Genomic DNA, 21,037 nt, shown 5'->3' with positions numbered 1-21,037 from the left:
AAGCGCCCCATAATATCAAATTAAATGACTGGCTGGCCCAAATAAAATAGGTCTGTGGACTTGGTCAAGCCACAGTTTCTGCTTTAGGGGGAAACAAGACCCTAAAACGTTTGGTATTTGTTATGACTGGAAAGAGGAAGGCTTTGGAAACTAAGCACCTCTTCCAGTGGAGGCATGCCCTTAAAGACCTCATCCCACCCAAGCTCACACCCACAGCCGCAGCTGCTTGCCCTTGGTGGTACACCTGGGAGACCTACCTGGCCAGGCCCCAGAGCCAGCAGACACCTTGCACTGCCCGAGGGCTCCCCCTGACAAAGGGCTGGGTCAGTGCGCAGCCACCACAGGATCAGCCAGCTTCCCGACCCTGTGCGTTTGCTTACAAAAAAGTAAGGCCATCTCACCAAGCCCCGAGAACTGGACTCTGATGGCCGATAAAACTTCTGCATCTAGCAAATGTTCAGAGCGAGAAGAAAGGAAGCAAGCCAAGCTTTAATTAAGGATACAGACCCTTCACACTGACCTTGTAATAAAAAAGTCTGAGCATGCAATAGAAACTCAAGGCAAGTACAAGGCACACCCTGGCCACCCCCTCCCCTTCGCCCGTGCCCTGCCCCAGGAGGCACGAGGGCTTGGGTGGGAAGGCAGGAGGCTTGGGATCAGGGCTGGGCCCTGAAGATTGTGTGAGGTGGTCTCAAGTCCTTATCTGAGGTCCCTGAGCAGCGAACAAAATTGATGCGCCTCAGATAGGGGTCTGGGAAAGTGATGGTGGGGGGCCTGCCTCTGCCTACCTTTGGCAGGTCTGACAGGTCTCTAAGGCACTGTCTGGTAGTGTGTGTGCCCTGCATTCCAGACATAGGGTAAGGAGCAGGAGGGGCTCCAGTGGTCCCTGGTCCCCACTCTGGGGAACTGGAGGTAGGCAGAGAGGGCAGGAGAAAGTAAGCCACTGACTTCCAAAATAGCCCTCCCAGAACTCAGAAAGGGTTAGTATGATAATCTGACCCTGTGTGATAAAGACCCAGAGGGCGCTGGGCATGAGTCCAGTCCAGAACGAATCTGGTGGGCACCTCAGGGCTGAGAAATACTATCTTTACCAGGCCCTGGCCTGGGCCACCTGCTGCTGCAGTCATGAAGCCGAGTTACGCAGACAGAGTGCATGTCAGGAATGTGAATGCTCAGAGAAAGTGGCCTTCAGAGGAAGGACCCCAGGCCTAACCCCAAAGTCCTAGCCCGTCCACCACCAGCACCAGCACCTCAGGGTCCACCGGCCACAGCATCTGGCCACTTGCTCTTGGGGAACACAGCAGTAGCAGCAAGGTGCCCTTGGCTCTCCTGGCTGCAAGGTCAGCCATTCAGGCTGCTCCCAGAAACACTGGTTGTTTGGGGCAAGGCCTCCGGCTCCAAGCTCAGTGCCCAATCCTGCCTGGGACCGCTGTCGGAACCTGTGTGTGCTGCCTGAAGCCTTAAAGAAAAGAGAGATGGCGACATCAAGACGCAGGAGGAGATGCCTGGCCCAGAAGGCCCAGAGGGGCTGAGACCTCTGGGGAGGCTGGGCAGGGGTCGCCAGCAATCTGGCTTTTAGTCTTGGAGCAGAGTCAGGCGTCTCTCCCAGGGAGAGGTTCCTTCTGGGCCCAGGAGGGTCCTGGACGAAGGCAGGCTGCTTGGTGTTTAAGGCGTGTGGCCCCGAGAAAGAGTGCTTCTCCAGGTCGGCCGCGAGCCAGCCCTACACTCCAGGTTGCTTCTCCGGTTTTCACTGGGGAGCTGTCCCCAACTAGGGCCCAGGGCCTGGGCAGTTTACGCTGGGTGCCTGGGTGCTAGTTCAACTGGTCGTACCCTGGTTTCTTCCTGTACAAGCAGAAGTGCTGGACGAAGAAGACAATATCAAAGAAGATGGAGAAGACTCCGAGTCCAAACTTGGTTGGGTCCCCAAAGATCAGTGTCCACTGGTCTGTGAAGAGCCAAAGGGGACAAAATTCAGATATAGGTTGGCAGCCCCTAAAGCAGCCGTGGCACAGTGGGCTCCAAGGGCTGGGGGTGTCCTCGTTTGCCCCAGACATAACTCCACCCTTGGAGGAGTCTGACCTTGGCTCCCCAGGCTGCAGGGCCTGGGATGGGGGGCTAGCTCTAGCTGGAGTCTCGGAAGGCCGGCCCCGCCCTGCACCTCTAGCCCACCAGCTGGGTGGGTAGCCCACGGCAGACTCACCATTGTTATAGGACTGGAGGAACATCTGCAGGAGGCTGAAGCTGCCCCCAATGAAGTCCAGGAGCACATTGCCAATGCTCCAGCCCTCGGTGCTTTTGTAGTAAAAGTTCATGTAGGCCTGGGCAGGCAGACAGACAGACAGATGGAGGGCAGTGAGGGGGCCGGGTGGCTGCCTCACACCCCTTGTGACCACTGCTCCGCACACAAGTGGCTCCGATTCCTCCCACTCATGTACTTGAGCCTCGGCTCCAAGGAACAGAGTGACCTTTGGGCCCTGCTATGCCTTGGTCAGGGGAACAGTTTGGGCATGCAGAGCAAACAGAGCCCCCCTCATTCCATCCCTGTACCTCACAACGCCAGCAGGGGGTGGGGGTGCTGCCTTACTGAACTTCTCATCCCTTCTTGTTCTGGGTGTCAAAACAACTTTGATTTTGCTTCTCACCTCCATTCTCCCCAAATTGGAGAGTCCAGCCTGGACTTAATGTCATGCTTAAGATCATAGGCTGGGAATCCTAGCTCCCTCATCTGCACTGTGTCACCTCAGGTGGGCTGTCCGACTTCTCCTGGCCTCAGTTTCCTCTACAGAGGAGTTAACTCACACCTTAGCCCCCGCTGGGCTCTGTGGGTGAGTCCCCTTGGACATCCCCACTCTTCCTGCTGCATGCACCCCTCGTCCTCCCCGACGACCACAGCATCCCCAGGGATTCTCTGACAGGTACTGCCTTCCTACCACCAGGGAAGGAGATCTTGGCCCCTTTAGTGGTCTTCTCCCAGTCGGCCACCAGGCAGGCCCCCTTCTTTGTCCTGAGATTCTCTCCCACCCTTTTCCATACTCACTGCTACCTTTCCCATCCAGGATGATTCCATAATCCCCACTTGGGGCTCCTGCCTTCCAGGCTTCCCAGCCTTCCTGTGCTCAGGGACTGAGGCTCACTTCCCCTCAAGACTTCCCCCTACTCAAAAGTCTGGGAGCTGGTCCTGCCTTCCTTGCCCCACCATTCTCAACACTGCTCAGCCCACCAAGGGCTGCTCGCTGCCCCCCATGCATTCTGCCCATGCCTTGTGCAGACTGCCCCTGCCTGGAATGCCCCTGCTCTCCTGCCCACGCAGTTAAGTCCTGCTCACCCTTAAGGATCTGCTTCTGCTTCCATGCCCTCTAAGAGAGTGCCCCCAGACCCCAGCCCAAATGCTATCCTTCCTTTGAGCCCAGTAAACACAAAGTTCCCATAGTTGGGGAAGCTAAAAAGGGGGCTTGTCTCTTGGAAATGGGGTGAGTTACACAGGCCCTAGATTAAGGGGCAGAGGTCTGCTGCTGCTGTTGTTAGCTGCCGTCTAGTTGGCCCCCAACCCACGGAGACCCCATGTACAATGCAACAAAACGCTGCCCATGACTGGTTGTAGATCAGACCATGTGTTTCAGAGGGTTTTCATGGACTGAGTTTTGGAGGTAGATTGCCAGGTCTTTCTCTCTAGTCTGTCTCAGCCTGGAAGCTCTGCTGAAACCTGTTCAGCATCATAGCAACACACAAGCCTCCACTGATAGATGGGTGGTGGCCGGGCATGAGGTGCACCGGCCAGGAATCAAACCTGGGTCTCCTGAATGGAAGGTGAGAATTCTACCACTGAACCATCAATGTCTTCAGAGGTTCGCAGCTGGCACCTATTTCAAACCTAAACCCTGTCCTGGGGCTGTTGGTATTTGTCTCATCTACTGATGCTGGCCACAGGGGAAGACATGCTTGATGCTAAATGCCCGGATCTGAGCAGGGCTGAGTTCTCACAGGGGTGCTGAGGGCCACTGGGTGCTAATGGCCTACAAGGAGGTCCCCGGATGGGGTGTCAAGGGAACCATCTCTGAACAGGGCTGAAGGCTGCAGTGGTGGGCTCCCTCGTCCTTTCTTTTCTGACCGGCCTGCTGCTGTGTGTCAGGGGTGTCGGTTGGTAAGGTAACGGGGGCAGTGGCAGGGAGCAGAAGTGGAGGTATGAGGAAGAACTGTCATGTGGAGCAGGAGAATGGTGGAGTGGGGCGTTGAGAGGTCAGAGATGGCTCCACTGACTTCCTCGTGAGGCTCCCGGGCTCCAAGGGAGAGCACACAGCAGTAACCACCAGCTCTGCTCTGCTCCTGCCGGGTTCGTTAGCTTCCACCCCAGGTTTCCATCGTCACCTTCTCATCCAGCAGAAGCTGCCCCAGACCAGCAGGGCCCTCTCACCCCACCCAACCCAAAACCAAACCCGCTGCCGTCGAGCCAATTCCGACACACAGAGACCCTGTACGACAGAGTAGAACTGCCCCATAGGGTTTCCAAGGCTGCGAATCTTTTAAGGAAGCAGACTGTCACATCTTTCCCCCTGTAGAGTGGCTGGTGGGTTTGAACTGCCAACCTTGCACCACCAGGGCTCCTTTTCGCCCCAGTGGACATGGGAAGATTAAGGTGGGCCCTGGAGTACCTGTGGGAAGTACTTGAGCAGCGTGACTGCGAGCTTGATGTAGGAGAAGCAGAAAAGAAACTGCAGCCAAGTGGTCACCCCGACTGTAGCCAACACCATGGTGATGAGCGCAAAGAGGCAGGAGAGCACCAGGAACCCGATGGCAGGCCAGGACACACGCTGGGCGCCTCGCTGAGGTGGACAGGGAGAGCAGGAGGGGAGTCGGGCCCAGGGAGCCAGGGCAGGGCCTCAGGTGGGGAACTGCCAGGGCCAGGTCAGGTTTAGAGAGGGGGGTGGAGGTGGGCTAAAGGGGAACGGTGGCAGCTGGATGCTGGCCCTGGAGCATCCGAGTGAGGGAGGCCCGCTCTGGGGCCACAGCGGGGAGACATAGGGATGGGGGCAGACTCCAGAGATCACTGGGGTCAGAGTGAGTCAGTGACTGCCTGGGACAAGGTACCAGGTCTCCAGCGGGCGCGGGTGTGTCCCTAGCACCAATCATACCCTTTTAACCATGTGGGGTCTCCATTTCAGTCCATCTTGGAAATTTCCAGCTCCCGCCTACATTTTGTTCCCACATTGCAGAGCTGGGTGCCTGCTCTGAGCACATTCTGTAGGACAAAGGGTGCTGGGGTCTCCCCCCTCCCCCACTGGAGACCCTGCACCTCATCCCAGCCTAGCGTTGACCCTGCTAGAGCCCGATGATCTCTAGAATCCGTCCTCACTCTACCTTTCCCCTGTCATGTACTTCATAGCAAAGGGTAGGACAACCTAAAGTTCACATCTGGAAGCTGGGCTCGTTGCAGGAGGGCAGCCCCTGAGGGAAGTGGTGCAATAACGGGAAGTGAAAGAAAAGCTGTGACCATCAGCCCTTTCCTGCACACACACTGGGAGGCCTTCCATCAACAAGTCCAAGTCCAAGCCCCTCAACCTAGCACTCAAACCTCACCCAGAGCCCCAGCCTCTCCCACCTGCTCGTGGTCCCTCACGATGCCCCTCAGCCTTCACACATCCCATTCCCCGTACTGGGAGTGCACCGCCCTCCCCTTTTCCCCATCTCCAGGGCAACTTACTCATCCATGGACCTCCACTGAGCATCGCTTCCTCTGATGCTCTCTTTCCTGCTCCCTGGCTGGTTTAGGGCCGCCACAAGCTGCCCGTGCTTCCCTGTCCTGCACAGCTGTCAGCCTTTCTCTGTGTCCCTTAGCCCAGACTGGGGGACCCAAGGGCTTGGCGCACATGGGGTGTCTGTGCCTGGCATGGAGCCCAGTATGTCACCCAGGTAACAGTAAGTAGATGCTGAATGAATGAACAAATTTCATGTCTTCTGTAAAATGGCAGGTGTGGGTGAAGGGTGGGATGGAGTGCGGTGGTGGCGGGGCAGGTCCCTAGCCCGCTCCCTCACCTCGTATAGGAAGCACTGTAGGATGACGACCAGGGTGAGGACGACGGCGTGCAGGCTGAAGAAAACGTCATTATTGTCCACGGGGTTCACTCCATTGGGGTATTTGTGGAGAAACTGCTCCTGTGAGGGGGTGGGGAGAAGCTGGGTGGTAAGGGGCAGCCAGACCACTACACGGCTGGGCCGGGCTCTGGGGGCACAGGGCCATACCTTGATGAAGGGCACCCAGAGGAGGCCGACATTGAACACGCTGTAGGCCATGAAGCCCAGCAGGTTCAGGGCCACAAAGTCGAAGCTCAGGCCGACGACACTGGGTGGGGGCAAAGCAGGGCAGGAGGTGAGGCCTGGAGCAGGAGGGATGGGAGGGGACAGAGCTCCCAGCACATGGGGAAGGAGGGCTCAGCCTTCCCCCCACCCCCTGCCAGGAGTACTGTCCCATCCCCCAGTTCCTGCTCTCCCTCCCTTCTGAGACTTCTCATGCCTCTGCAAGCCCTGGCCCTCCCAGAGGGAAGTCTGGAGGCCTCCGGCAGAAAGGAGGCATCTCCGTCCGTGGCTCCCAGCTCAGCAGCCCCCTAGGAGGCCCACGTGGTAGGGTGACTCCATCCCTGCAGGCCTTGCTGCACGAAGATGCAGACCAAACTGGGGAGGCTGGGGTAGATATACCTTTTTGCCACTGTGGCCAAAACTGCTACTTTATGCCCTTATCATGAAAACCCTGGTCACAGGTGGCCACACCTCTGTCAGGTGGACTCATTCAACAAAGATTTATTGAGACCCCACTATGTTCCAGGTATTGCCAGGCTCTTGAGGCTGATGAGAAAGAAGCAGTTCCTGTCTCCTACTTAGAGGCAGAGAAGCCATAATCGGCCATCACAAACGAAAGTTAACATAGCCAACACCACAGCACCAAGCTGGAGAAAGTCTCTAGGACCAGGGACGAGGGTTTGGTCTCATAACAAAGCTACCCTGAAGAAGTAACTCCTGAGGCATGATCCCATGGCTGAGCAGCAGGTACCAGGGTTGTGGGGAAGAACATTCTAGGCAGAGGAAAAGGCATGAAGGTGGCTGAAGCAGAGAGAGCCGGGGTGGGAGTTGAGGCTGGAAAGGCAGAAAGGGAGGCAGGCTAGGTTTTGTTTTTATCCTAAGAACAACAGGAAGACACTGGAGGCAAGAAGATCAGATTTGATTTTTGGAAAGAACACTCAGGTTTCAACGGGAACACTGGGGAAAAAGGGGGCAAGAGAAGTGGGGGCCCATCAGGATGTAAGGGCGGAAATCCTGTGAACCACAGTGGTGCTGGGCTGTGGATGCTGGTAAAGCTGGAGATGAGGTGGATCAGATTTGAGAGACTTGGGAGGGAAACGAATTGGCTCCCGGGATGCATGTGGTATCAGGTGAGGTAGGAAGGCTCAAGGACCTTGCTCACTGGATGGAGAGGGGTGAATGCTGGAAGATGATCGGGTTGGTGGGAAGGGCTGTGCACTTGGCTCTGGCCTCCATTTGGGAAACACCTAGGAGAGTGTGGAGTCAGCAGCTGCTCACCAAGCCCGGCACTCGGAGGCACAGAGCAGATGGGTGTAGGCTCCTGTCCCCAAATCTCCCTGTTTGTCTGAAATCCCCCATCACATCCTAGAGTTCTTGCCAAGAGTCCCTGATAGGCATGAGCAGGCCCATAGCTGGAATAAACTGCCCAGAGGGGGTAGGATGCAATGTATGCGCCAAGTCTCAGCTCCCCACAGCCTCACTCAGTGGCATTGGCTGACTCCAGCTGGGTGGGTGTGGCAGCCCAAGGGGCCCAGGGAAGGGCCCTAGAGGGCTGCACCAGGGCTTATCCTTGGGCCACAGCGAACAGGGACAGAGGTAGGGGCCTCCCCTCCCCACTGCTGGACAACACAGCCTGAGCGACAGAGCTCTGGGGTGGGACAGCACAGGCTGCTGGGAGCTTGGAGACAAGTTCAGGCCCACAGCACTCTCTCCCCAGGTGACCCCAGAGTCAGGTCAGGGAAGGGCACACATAGCCTTGGGGTCCCAGGCCGACTTTTGCACCCTTGTTCTACCACTTGCTCACTGTGGACCTATGGCCAGTAGCTCTGGCTACTCTGCTTCCTATCTGCAAACAGGACATTTCCTGCCTCACAGGGCTGCTGTGCGAGGTGAAGGAAGCCATCCATGGGAGGAGCTGCTCAGGGCCTGGTGTGAGCAGGTGCTTGGGGAAGATGTGCCCTGCTGAGCCCCACCTCCTCCTTCCCGGGATCCTCTTTCCCGGGACTCCACAAGGCAGCATGAGGACGCTTAGTCAGTCTTTGGAAAGGACACAGATCTCACACCCCAAGAGCAGGCTGAACCCCGGGTTCACAGGAGCTCCAGGCGGTGGCCAGGCCAACCTGCCCTTCTGCCCACTCTCTGGGAAACAGCTCTTAGACAGTTGGCCCCAAACCCCGTCCCCTCTGCTGCTGGCTTTCCCTAGCAGGCATGCTACCCTGACCTTTGCCAAACTCAGACCCCATCACAGCTGCTCTGTCTCTAAGTAGGGGGACCACTTCCCATTAGACCTCGTCATTAAAAGGTAGAAAGCTACACTTAGGTCTTTGAAGAAGTTGGTGCTTTCTAAGCTGTCTCCTGCAGCAGGAAGGGCGTGACTGGAACCTACCTGCTCTGCCCAGGTAAGCACCTGCAGGAAGCCCCCAGCTTCCCTCTTGCCCCTCCTGTGGCTTCAGGCAGCACAGAAGTGGCTGCTGGGAAAGTATCTTCATGGCAGGGCACAGGGAGGGGTAAGCTTAGCAAGGGACCAGACGTCTAGCACTGGGAATCCTATCACAGGCTCTGGGGAGAGCTTGTACATTAGGACACCCTTCTAGAAAGGGCACGAAGAGAGAAGAACGGACAGCGAAAGCATGAAGCTGAGGCGCTGGAGTGCCTCTGTCCTACCTGCCCCAGGCGAACCTGCACAGGAAGCTCAGGCGGTTACCTTTTCCGCCTCCAGTTCTTGAACACCTGAGGGTAGAAGGAGATGGACCAGGCCACAAAGTAGATCCAGCCGATCACCTGGTTTATGATGCTAACGATGTTGCTATGGATCACCAAGAAGCGTATCCGCGGGCTAGAAAGGAATTTGGAGGCTGGGATAGGCCAAGGCTGGGCTTCCGAAGGTGTCCCTGATACCCTATCCCCATCACTGCCTCCCTTTTCATCACGTAAGGCCCACCTACCCGGTCTGGTTGGAATGATTTGTGTGCAGATAAACAGTGACTTGTCCAACATTTCGAGACATCACTTGAAAAGAGGAATTTGTTGCTCCGGGAAGCACTACAACCTGTTAGGAAGACAGGATTCGACTGGATGCCACACAGTTATGGAGGGCCCCACTGAGTACCTGGCTCCAGGAACCCACCAGGGAACAGAGGGGCAGATTGGTCACACCCTGCCTTCCAGGGGCTTGCCAACCTGGCCCACCAACTCAAATGCCCCCATACTTCTGTGCCTTAGGCTTTCTGAGTAGAACCACGGCCCTGCCCTCGGGCTTTCCCTCTCTGACTAGCCAGTGATCTCAGCCAAGTTATTCAAGCTCTCTGATCTCAGTTTGCTATCTGTAAAATGGGGATAAGGCAAGTATCTACCTTATAGCATTGCTATGAATGAAATGGAGTCCTGGGTGGTGCAAACGGTTAACATACTCAGCCACTAACCAAAAGGCTGGGGATTTTAGTCCACCCAGGGGTGCCTCAGAAGACAGGCCTGGTGATCTACTTCCAAAAAATCAGCCATTGAAAACCCTATGGAGCACAGCTCTACTCTGACACACGTGGGGTTGCCATGAGCTGGCGTCGACTTGACGGCAACTGGCTTATTGGTTTATGAATGACATAATATCCACGAAGCTTACCGTACAAGGCCTGGCTTAAGTGCTTACTATCGCTACTACGCTATGACTGCTACTAGCGCCTCCATTTCCATATTATTCACACACACACACATCACCGTCAAGTTGATTCCGACTCATAGCGACCTCACAGGAAACAGCAGAACTGCCCCAAAGGGTTTCCAAGGAGCAGCTGGTGGATTTGAACTGCCGACCTTTTTGTTAGCAGCTGAGTTCTTAACCACTGTGCTATCAGGGCTCTAAGCTCCTTAATATCCACAAAAGGCTGTCTACGCTGTGCCCAGCTTGGCTGCCAAGTGACAAAACAAAAGAGCTACACACACCAGATACTCAGCAGGAAGGACGTTCTCGTCGTCATTTCTAACCAACCTTTACCAAGAGCTCTGCTCCAAGAAAGAGCAATTGCAGGCAAGCCTGCGACAGAGCTCTTGCCATCATCATTCCTTCTGATACTCTCTATCTTCCCAGAGTGACAGGGAGCTTTACTGAACCAAACTGCGCCACCCAAACCTGTCTGCACCGTGGATGACACTCGAGGCCCATCCTCTGCCCGTACCGCTGGACCCTAAGGGAAACCCAGCCTTACAGCTCATCCTCAAAGGCACCACGAGGCTGTGGTTCGGCAGAGTTCAGTGGCTTCTTTATGAGGCCCCCAGGAAGCACTGCTTTTTGGTCTTAACAACAGAAATCAGGGGGCTTTCCCAAAACAACTGAAATGATTTAAGTGGCTGCGGCAAAGCTTGGAGTCCAATTTCTGGTCCACGTCTTGCAAGCTACATCTTCATAACACGTACTACTGCTGGATCTATTTTGTTTTCCTGCCACCTTATTTTTAACTGATTTCCCTCGCAGTTGTTTGCATATTTATAGTACAGTATCAGTTGCTGCTGAGTCGATTCTGACCCATGGTGACCCCATATGTCGGAGTAGAATGGCTCCATCATGTTTTATGGCTATGACTTTTCAGAAGGAGATCACCAGGCCTTTCTTCTGAGGTGCCTCTGATGGATTTGAACTGCCGACCTCTGGTTAGCAGTCAAACACTTAACCATTTGTACCACCCACTAAATCCCTTCTGGGAATAGGGAGTAAACTCATCAATCAGAAATTGACTCCCTCTTTCTCCTACTCTCTCGGCCCTGGTAACCACTCATGAACTTTGGTCTCTAGGTATTTGTCTATTCTAGTTATTTCATTGAAGTGGGGTCATGCAACATTCGTCCTTTTGCGTCTGACTTATTTCACTCGGCATAACGTATTCACGTTTCATCTGTGGTGAGTGTTTTAAAGACTGTGGATTCTCCAGCTCTTGTGACTGCCCACCCTTCAGTATCGTTGCCTGCTGGAGAGCTCAGAGCTGATTTGCAGGCTGTCCCTTCAGATACACAGGCCTCGTGATGCACCTCGCGGGTGTCAACCTCATCCCTGGATTCGCCTTTTTTTTTAACCCTTACTCTCCGTATAAGGTGGCTCTGCATTGGTGCTTCCTCTATGTTTTTTACCCAGTTGAATGGTAACTAGTTCAAATCCCCGGTAACGTGGGTGTAAAAACCAGTCAAGTTGATTCCAACTCATGGTGGCCCCATGTGTGTCACAGTAGAAGTGTGTTCCATTGAGTTTTCAATAGCTGATTTTTTGGAACTAGATTGCCAGGCCTTTCTTCCAAGGTGGTTCTGAATAGACTTAAACCTCCAACCTTCTGGTTAGCAGACAAGTACATTAACAGCACCACTCAGGGACTCAGATATGGAAGTAGGGTACATATAAATAGACAAATACCTAAAAACTATGACTAGTTATCATTATTATACTAGACAGCCTCTGGCACTAGTTTTTAGGAATGATCCCAACCAATGGTGTCTCAGAACAGTGCTTTTCAAATTCCAACGTGGACTCCAATCATTTGGGGTTCTTGCTAGCATGGAGATTTTGAATTAGTAGGTCTGGGGTGGGGCCTGAGGTTCTGCGTATCTATGAGGTTTTCAAGCAAGGCCAATGTTGCTGGTCCACGGAATGCCCTTGAGCAGCAAGGTCGCAGAAAACCATCTTTAAGAATTTCTTCCACATTCTCAGAACCAATTTTGTGTCACATTTCCTAGCACTGCCTTCTCAATTTATGAGAAAGGCATAAAATATCCATCTCCAAGGAGGCCAACAGGCCCAAATCATAGATTTCTAGACTGATGGAACAGGGGTGGTCCATGGTTTAAAAGTAAGGTGGCCTATTTTCACAAGTTCTCAATTAAAACGCACTTAGTTCCTCAGTGTTTTCCTACCCAGTCAGTCAGATTTGCTACTTACTTCATCAGGGAGCTCAAGGATAGTGATGTTTTTTGAACGAAATGTGATTTCAAAAGTGATCACCAAGGTTGCATTTAATGGATGCCTGTGGAGGACAAGAATCTGATTACTTTTAGGAAGTTGGACACTGTGAGATCTCAACCAATCCTCAGGATTTCACGCTGGGCCTGTCATTTCTCAAGTCACTTGGGTCAGGAAATGCTATGTGCTTCACCCTGAGGGGTAGAGAGGTGGAGTCCCTGCTCCTTAGGAGACTTCTGTCTTTATCGGGAGACAAGATGTCAGAGCGGGATAGGGTGACAGCATGAGAAGATAGGGAACTGGCTGTGAATGCCAAATAAAGGGTCCAGAGATAGGCGAATCTGGATGGGGATTTGTGGGAAGGTCAGAATTTGATCGACAGAGGCAGGGGCCTTCCAGGTAGGGCAAGAGGGAGTGGAAACTCCCTACGGAGTCGGGAGATGTGTCTGACTGGATAAGGTAGACATGCTGGCTGGGAGCAACCCGTGGGGGCCTCAAATCTGGGCTCACAGGATGACTTATAAGAATTACAAGGTGTCGATGTGCACAGATGGCAGGAGCTACCAATGGAATCGCCGGCCTATCAGGTGTGGTGCCAAAGCTTTGGTTTGAGATCAGCCCTCCTGCAGTCCCAGGAGAGGCGAGGAAGGGGACAGGAGTAAAGAGAAAAGGACAGGGCTCCAAATCAACATCTTAGGGAATCCTCATGGCTGGGAGACAAGAGCAGGACGAAGCTAAGGAAACAGAAGGAAAAGACAGGCTCTCTGGCACAGTCTGGAAAAGGTTGGGGCCCGCACGCCTGAACCAGCAGATGTCAGCAAGGACAACTCTCTGGATGGAGGCCAAGCATGAGAGTTGCATGAATGGGATCCCCGGGTGGCATCACTTCTGCTTTTGGCTCTATGAGCAACCACTGACATGCTGGTGAGCAGCTCAGCTCCTTGCCCCTGCCCTTCAGGGCTCTCCTCAAATATTTAAAGCCTCGGGAAGGACCACTCTGAAGCCTGGCATCAGCTGCTGGTCACTCAAGGGCTCTTCTCACCTGGGGAATAGGCCAAGGTCTTTGCAGAGAAGCCCCCCTTCCACCTCTTCCCACTGGAAACAAGGATTCAGTAGGTGGGCAGGGGACAGACTTTGGGACCTGGGTCTGCAGCCTGGGGCTAGCACCTTTCTTTCTATGTATTGTAGCATAGTTTAGAGGCAAAAGCATCACACTTGTATTAGAATGAGCTGGGGCCAGCCCTGGCTCAGCTACAGGGTGAACAAGTGGGGCTGAGGACAGAGCTGGGCACTTACCGAAGGGCGATGCTGACATTGGTTGAGCTGCCATTTTCAAGCCTCACGATCGGAGGAACACTGAGGTGCAAGGTCGACTCTGGAGAGACCCAAATCAACAACATGAGTCATTAGGTCAGAGAACTCAGGCCCCTGAGCGAGAACTGCGATGAGGTCCCTGACATCTGAATTCATGAGTTTTGACTCATGACAGCCCCTACTTTCTAGGTGAAGACCTGGAGGTTCTGAGATGTTAAGTGATGGGGCTGGAAGCCAAGCTCTCATGATGCTCCTTCCCCAACAGTGCCCAAGACAGAGACAGAGAAGGACACAGGCCTGAGTGGGAAATACTAGAGCTTTCTCCTCCCGCTCCACTGACAGGCTGAGTGTCTGTGGCTGAGGCACCCAGAGGTAGTTTGAGAATCATGGGCCCTAAAAGTTCTCTCAAAGGAATTCAAGCCATGATGCGGGATTGGAAAACACAGACTTGAACCCCTTCTTCTGACAGACGTGAAGAACTGGCCTAGCCTCCTTCCTGTACTCACAGGTACATGGGGCCCAGTTAACCTAAGAACTCTTCTGGGCTCCCTTCCTAACCCAGCTCGGCTACTCACTGATCCCCTTCCTGAGGCTGACTATATGTTGGGCACTGGGGAAGAATGGTGAACAAGACGGATTCTTTCACTTTCAGGGATTTCTTCTTGGCCTTAAGACATTAACTCAGGATAAAGTAGACAAATAGGCTACCTGGGTGAGGGATGGAGATCTACGAGGTCAATGATCACAGGGCAACTTGACCAGAGAAAGAGCCTGAGTTAGCCTCTCTGACCTTTTCCTGTGTTTGGGCAGCCCACATCCCGCCCCTTCCCCCTTACTCCCAGGTGGGCTTGAAGCCCCATGCCACACCTGCCCTGTCTCACAGCCTCAGGGCCTATGCATGGCCTTGAGATCGTGATCATGAATCTAGACTGGAATGAGGAGGGGGACCCACAAAAGGAAAGCAGGTGTTCAACTCTGATAAAGATGGTCTTTGCAGGGGTAGAGGCTGCAGGCAGGGCCCAGGTCTCCCTCTAACCAGAACACAAAGAATTTAGAGTTGAAATTTTAGATGCTTGGGTTGGAAAGGAACTTAAAAGTTATATGATTCAGCTTCCACTGTCTGATTCCCCTCTTCGATTTTCTTCCTCTTTCTGGGCACCTCCATAGATGGTAACCTCATCTCCAAAGGAATCGCCACCGTTGAACCTGCACGCTTGGGCCCAGCTCTGCTACCTGGGGCTCTCGGGCGGTGTCTGAGCTGCTTTCTCCATGCTAGCCCTGCATGTGTGCATGCCGATGGAGGCGCTGTCCTGAGACTGCTAGTCTCCACGCTGAGACGTCTACTGGCTGTGGTTTATAGTTCCCCCACCTCAGCTGCCTCTGCCTGGCTGGGCCCCTCAGATGGGGATGGCCCCACCCTGGTCCCTGGAGAGGCCAAGCTGCTAAGGGCAGAATAAGCTGGTCCCTCCTTTATGTGTAGCTTTGGAATCTGGTGGTGGCTTTGGCAACTTTGCCCCTTCTTTCTTGTCCTCACTGCTCTGATGGCAATCTGAGGCTTTGTCCTGGGCTTGTGCAGCTGGGCAATTCTAGCACTTGACATCTGTGCTGGTAGCTGAGGACCGAGTAGCTGAGGACCACATCTGATAAACAAGTTCTTGACAAGGCGGTGCCTAGACAGAGCTGCTCCATAGGAGTTTTCCATCTTTATCGAGAGATAAGACATCTACAGAGATGTCTACTAAAGATGATGCCAGACAGCCCCCCACACCTCTGGGTCCTCCAGCTCTGCTGGGAAGGTAGTCAGGGTGGGTGAGAGCTCTTCATGGCCTAGGCTCTTCCAGTCTTTGCATTGTAAAAGAGGCAGCAAGGGATTTTCACTTTTCTCCCCGCTTAGCACCGCAGAAGATGGCAGCGCTCAGTAGCTGAGAGACTGGACTCTGAAGTCACACAGTTGCATCCTGGCCCTGACATTTCCTAGCTCTCTGATCATAGGTAAGATACTTAACCTCTCTGAGCCTCAGCTTCCTCATCTGTAAAATGGGAAACATTACAAGGCCTATCTCACAGGGTGATTGTGAAGACAAAACGTGGTGATGCTTGTAACACCCTTTCCACGTGGCTGGGCATGTACCAAGTGCTAAATAATGGTTAGTTATGGTTATACCATCACAGAAGAACTGGACGACATTTTTAGTCCAAGACAGGAGGCAGTTAGGAAGCTGGCATCCCACCATGCGAAAGCATATTTTAAAGTTTGTCCCAGGGTAGAAGTCTCTGGAGACCGTATTAGAATTACCAAATGGGTCATAAGGAGACCAACCAAGTTTTCCCTACAGAGAATCTGCTTTTTTGAACTAATACTTCTTCTGATTATTAACTAATACTTATTGACACCTCAGGAGCTTGTGTGGCGGAAGCCGCTTGTGAACAGCTGCCAACCCAAAGGTTGTTAGTTCAAACCCACCCAGTGGCTCCGTGGAAGAAAGGCCTGTGAACTGCTTCCATCAAGATTAGAGCCAAGAAAATCCTATGGAGCAGTTCTACCCTGTAACATACAGGGCCACCATGAGTCGAAATCAACTCGATAGCAAGGAGTTATTGTTTTTTTTTTCAATTGATACCTCCCCTACTTCTTACCCCACCCCACGCCAGCGACTCTGCTATGTTCTTCCATTCTCTAAATACTACGACAGTGAGAGGCGGGCATTATCACTCCTATTTTGATATAAGGAAACTGAGAATCGTCAAAGGGAGTGTCTTGCCCACAGTCGCTCGGGAATGGCAGAGGCAGGATTCAAACCTAGGCCTTTCTGGTCTAAAGCCCAGGTTGTTGCTGCTAGGCCACCAAAGAAGTTAGAGACAAAAAACTCCGAAGGCCAAGCATCTCATCTATCATCCTCCGTGATCATGCCCCAAAGCAAGGAGAAGAAAGGCACAGGAGCACGAGGTTAGAAACCCATTTCCAGGCACCAGATTTTACGGTAGCTTCCACTATTCTTTTATACTGACATTCAGAAAAGGAGGCAAAGTGATATAAGGAGCTGGCATACTACGTGCTGGTCTGGGCTTTGTGACTTTCTAGAAGACTCTGGGCAAGTCTTCTACCCTCCCTGGGCCTCAGCATCCCTTGATATGATCAGAGGTGGTGGGAGCTGGATTTGTGGTTCTCGCCTAGAATTACTAAATGCATTAGTCACAGAGAATGTGCTCCAGGAGGGCTGGGGTGGGGTTCTGGTATCTACATTTTTGAAAAGGCACTCCAACGGCACTGCCAGGTGAGCTGAGGCACAGGCTGAACTGAGAAACACTGGGCTTCCTGGCCCAAAGGACCTTTTCTTTCTGAGAAACTGCTCATTGACAGGTATGACTGCAAAATGACAAGACTGTTTAATTGGCCTGGCAGGACTAATCAGATCATCCTTGTTTCCTCAGAGACTGGACAGGCCAGGTCATTGTGATGGTGCAGCCATGGTGCTTGGCTCTTGGGAAACTTCCTCAATGTAAGTATTGCTTGTAGAAGGTTCATTTGAAAATCTTCAGTCAGGAATTTTAAGAAATATTTGATTTGTGGCAACAGCCAGGCTAATGATCAAAATAATGGGCCTTGTGTCCCCAGAAAGCTAAACATGGCTCTCCTTGGGAAGGAATTCCAGGGATGTTTTGGGCAGTGGGAGAATTCCTCAATCAACGTGGGCCTCCAAAGAGCCTGCTTTGAAGGTCAGTCCTAATCAGGATGAGCAAACCCTAATGTATTTTTGACAACCAGCCTGCCTTCTGTGTGGCTCCAGCCCTGCTTGGGCGGCTGCGCCCTGCTCCTTGATCCTTCTCTAAGGGAAGGGTTTTCTCATTTTACAATGGGGTGTCCAGGCAGACTCCCCAGGCTGTCTGTGCCTAGCTGGACCAGGCTCAGCATGGCTGGCCACTTCACCTGTCTCTGTAGCATCTTCCAAGACCCACAACTCCCTTTGTGAGGCCCAGAGGTCAGGGGCATAAGTCTTCTTTACAGACACTACCCCAGACTGCTGGGGCTCCACAGTCTGATTTAAATACTAACTGTTGACTTTGGCGATACAGAAAAGGGAACAGGGACCATGGGACAGAAGGCTATTTATTTGTGGAACCATCTGGCTGCTTGTAAAACTCCTGAACTTCACCCAGGGGCAAGCAAGCACATGTGGTCTGGACAGTTCTAAATACCTGGCTATGAACAGGTCAGGCCACTCGCTCTAGAGTCATTATTTCCCTCTTTACGAAGTTGAGGACCGATTTCTAAACTTACCACATTTTTCTACAAGCTCCAGGGGGAAAAGGATAAAAACAATCAGCCAACCCCTCATCATGTTTCTTGATTCCAGAGAACTAGGAAGAAAGACAGATGGCAAGAGTTCAGGAGAAGGTTGAATCAGCTCAGCTGCAGGTGGACACTATGCCAACCGCAACTGTGGCACAGGACAGCTCATAAAGGACTTTCACTTCACACCTGTGGCCTCATAGGCTTTGCATCACAACCTCCAAGCAGGGGACCCTAGGGAGGGCTTATCTTTCTTTAATTTGTGGGGAAACGGCCTCAGACCAGCTAAGTGGGTTGTGTAAGGTCCCACCATAAGGAAGCAAACAAACATTTTTTCCCTCTGCAACTGCTTCTTGCATCCTAGTTAACAGAAAGAACACAGTTTTGTTGGCTGGGGGTTCTTTTTTTTTTTTTCCCAAAAAGTTATTAAAACTGAGGTTAAACTGTGAACCCACAAACCTAACAATTTTCTGTCTTAGAGTGAGAGTGCAAAGGGCTAATGTCGCCAACTGACTAATTCACTCGACAAGTATCACCTCCCCAGGACTGGGAGGGATCACTCATGACAGGGACAGAGGGCTGGACAAACTCCCGATCAGCCCTGGAACAGTTCATTGGTTTAGTGAAGGAGACAGGCTGCTGTTTACCCATAACCCCAACACACAGCAGGGGAGCCATGGGTCAAACGGGGAAGTCAGCATGGATTTCTGTAACTGGTCTCCACATGCTGCCTCAGTGTCCAGTGTCCAGGTTCTCCCACCCCCAACCACCTCTGGGGGTTCCTGAAAATTGTGGGGAGAGCTAGGAGAGGTCTGTGTGGAAATATCCCTGCTCCCACTCTGGTTTCCCGAAAAAGCCTCCAGAAGGCCCTGATACCCCTCCCCACCGCCGCCCCCGGGGCTCAAAGGAGGCCTCCCTGATACCCATCCTTCACAGAAATCTCCCTGACTGCCCAGCCTGTCTGACTTCCACCTGTCCTTCAGAGGCCTTTCTGCCTGCTATAGCTCTCACTGGCCCATTAGACCTCATCCCAGGAGCTTTCCCACCGATCTCTCTACCCTTTGGCTGTCTCTGGGGGCCTTGCCCGTGGAAGCTTTAGCCTTGTGTTCTCTGACTTCCTGTATCCCGACCCACAGGGAATTGCTGTCCTGTATATACAGAATGTCTAGAGGCCTTTTTATCACTCTTGTCGCTCTCTGCTCCTCACCTCAGCCTTGTGCCCTCAAGTTAAGGATTCAGTTTGTTCCCCAGGATAGCGGCAGTTTTCTCCTGGGCAGATGCAGAATCAGGTCTAACCAGCTCCTCTCTCATTTGGCAGGAGTGGAATCCGAACTGAGAAGCTCTTGGTCAGCAAAAGTCCCCCAGCCTCAAAGGCTGAGACACCTTGGAGGAAAAATGTCAGAACAGATAGACATTCAGTGATAAGTCAACTAATACGTTTAAAAAGATCAGAATAATTATATATTACAATCAGCGTCTTGTGAATGCTACAAGACAGAAATGTGTCCTTCTTCCCATGGAAGTCCTAAATCTCTCCCAGATCTCACTCAGATGTCACCTGCTGCAGAAAGTCCTCCCCCATCCCACCACTTGTTCCTTCCTTGGAGCTAGGGGTCTCCTGCAGCAGCTTCTCTCCGCCAGATATCTGAATGTGCCTTGTCCTTTGTTATATAGGGAGCCCCGGTGCTGGTATAGCGGTTAAGAACTACAGCTGCTAATCAAAAGGTCGACAGTTCAAATCTACCAGCTGCTCCTTGGAAACCCTATGCAGCAGTTCTACTCTGTCCTATAGGGTTGCTATGAGGCAGAATCAACTGGACGGCAATGGGTTTAGTTTTTTTGGTTTGGGTTTTTCGTACAGCCTGGGTCTCCTTCTCTTGGAGACCGAATACAAACAGTGGCAAGGAATGTGTGCCCTGAAGAGAGAATGCACAGGTCTGAATTTGAGTTCCCCCACTTAGGCGTAGTGGTTAAGTGCTATGGCTGCTAACCAAAAGGTTGGCAGTTCGAATCCACCAAACACTCCTTGGAAACTCTACGGGGCAGTTCTACTCTGTCCCATAGGGTCACTATGGGTCAGAATCGACTCCACAGCAATGTTTTTTTGTTTTTGTTACTTATTAGTTGTGTGACCTTGGGATGCTACTTAACCTCCTCCAGCTTCAAATTTCCTAATATGAAAGCAGGGACAGTGATACCTGCCTCATAGATAATGTATGTAAACCATGCTTTCTCAACAGGAGTGAAAACTGGTTCTTGGGAGTGAAAAAAATCTTAACTAATATAGCTTGTGGCCCTCCAAATGGCCACAATACATAACAAACAGTCTATGACTATCAGAATTTCATAGTGCGAAGGATGACTAGGAAAAAAAAAATGCCTAAAAGGATCCTGGAGGGTGAAAAATGGTTGCAAAATACTGATGTGAAGAGATTACCACTATTGCCTGGGCACCTGACAAACACTAAGCGTAGGCTGTTATCCTCGATATAACTGAAAAAGCCAGGGTCCAGGTGTCCTCTCTGCCTCCAGCGTGAAATTCCAGGAGGGTGAGGCGGGGTCTAGTCCTGCCCAGTCCCCTGGAGATCAGCGCCTCACTGAGCACCCCAAACGGAGCTCTCAGTGTCTCCCCTCCCCAAAGCAATCTGCAAACTCCCCATCCAGAATCGGGGCGGCAACCGAGCAAGAGGCAGGGAAGGGGTTCAGAACTGCACAGGGATAGAGCCACTCACATTACCCCAGCACTGCAGTGTCCCCAGCCTCCTCTCACCACTGCTCGGGCCCTTCCACTTGGGGACTGTCCAGTGTCACGAGGCCGCGACTGGAGCCACCTCCTCCCGCCCCTGGCAAGGGATGGAACCCAGGAGTGGCTGAGGGGGCTGGAACCGCGGTAGGCTGTCCCTCTGACTTGCTGTGACAGTCTCTTGGCCTCAGGCGATTCGCCTGGGAAATGGGCGGGAGGCTGTCCGGGCCGCACTAGCTCTCACCTGAGACTCTCCTAGGCTCGGGGGACTGACCACACCGGACGCAGGAACCTCAGGCCAGGCGCCGCTTCGCAATGTGTGCACTTCCCCAGCCAGCTTGACTTTGTATGGGGGCGGGCCGGAGGTCACCTGACCCGAATCACCTGATTGGCGGAGGCTAGATCTCGGGGTGGTGCACTCTGGGAGCTGTAGTTTTCATGAATGTTAGCCTGGCCAAGC

At 52.8% G+C, this 21,037-nt stretch overlaps 1 protein-coding gene across 2 annotated transcripts; it reads right to left on the bottom strand.

Moving 5' to 3' along the window:
* Positions 1-456: 456 nt before the first annotated feature.
* Positions 457-21,006, bottom strand: CTNS (cystinosin, lysosomal cystine transporter). 2 transcript variants are annotated; one of them, XM_064271586.1, is made up of 13 exons: positions 20,822-21,006; positions 19,042-19,217; positions 17,823-17,902; positions 13,526-13,604; positions 12,209-12,293; positions 9,237-9,340; positions 8,996-9,127; positions 6,238-6,337; positions 6,031-6,150; positions 4,650-4,820; positions 2,201-2,318; positions 1,831-1,945; positions 457-1,459 (listed from the first exon to the last, which is right to left on the bottom strand). In XM_064271586.1, the coding sequence occupies exons 3-13, from the start codon at positions 17,881-17,883 to the stop codon at positions 1,342-1,344; spliced, it is 1,203 nt and encodes a 400-aa protein (XP_064127656.1). In that variant the 5' UTR covers positions 17,884-17,902; positions 19,042-19,217; positions 20,822-21,006; the 3' UTR covers positions 457-1,341. The 2 variants fall into 2 exon arrangements, with proteins under 2 accessions (XP_064127656.1, XP_010594807.1); XM_010596505.3 differs by lacking the exon at positions 457-1,459 and having other exon boundaries at positions 1,481-1,945.
* Between the last annotated feature and the right edge of the window lie 31 nt (positions 21,007-21,037).

This window comes from Loxodonta africana, chromosome 18 (assembly GCF_030014295.1).
Source record: "Loxodonta africana isolate mLoxAfr1 chromosome 18, mLoxAfr1.hap2, whole genome shotgun sequence".
Classification (NCBI taxonomy): Eukaryota; Metazoa; Chordata; class Mammalia; order Proboscidea; family Elephantidae; genus Loxodonta; species Loxodonta africana.
The sequence above is the reverse complement of the archived record's forward strand: the minus strand, read 5'-3'. Positions and strand labels throughout refer to the sequence as shown.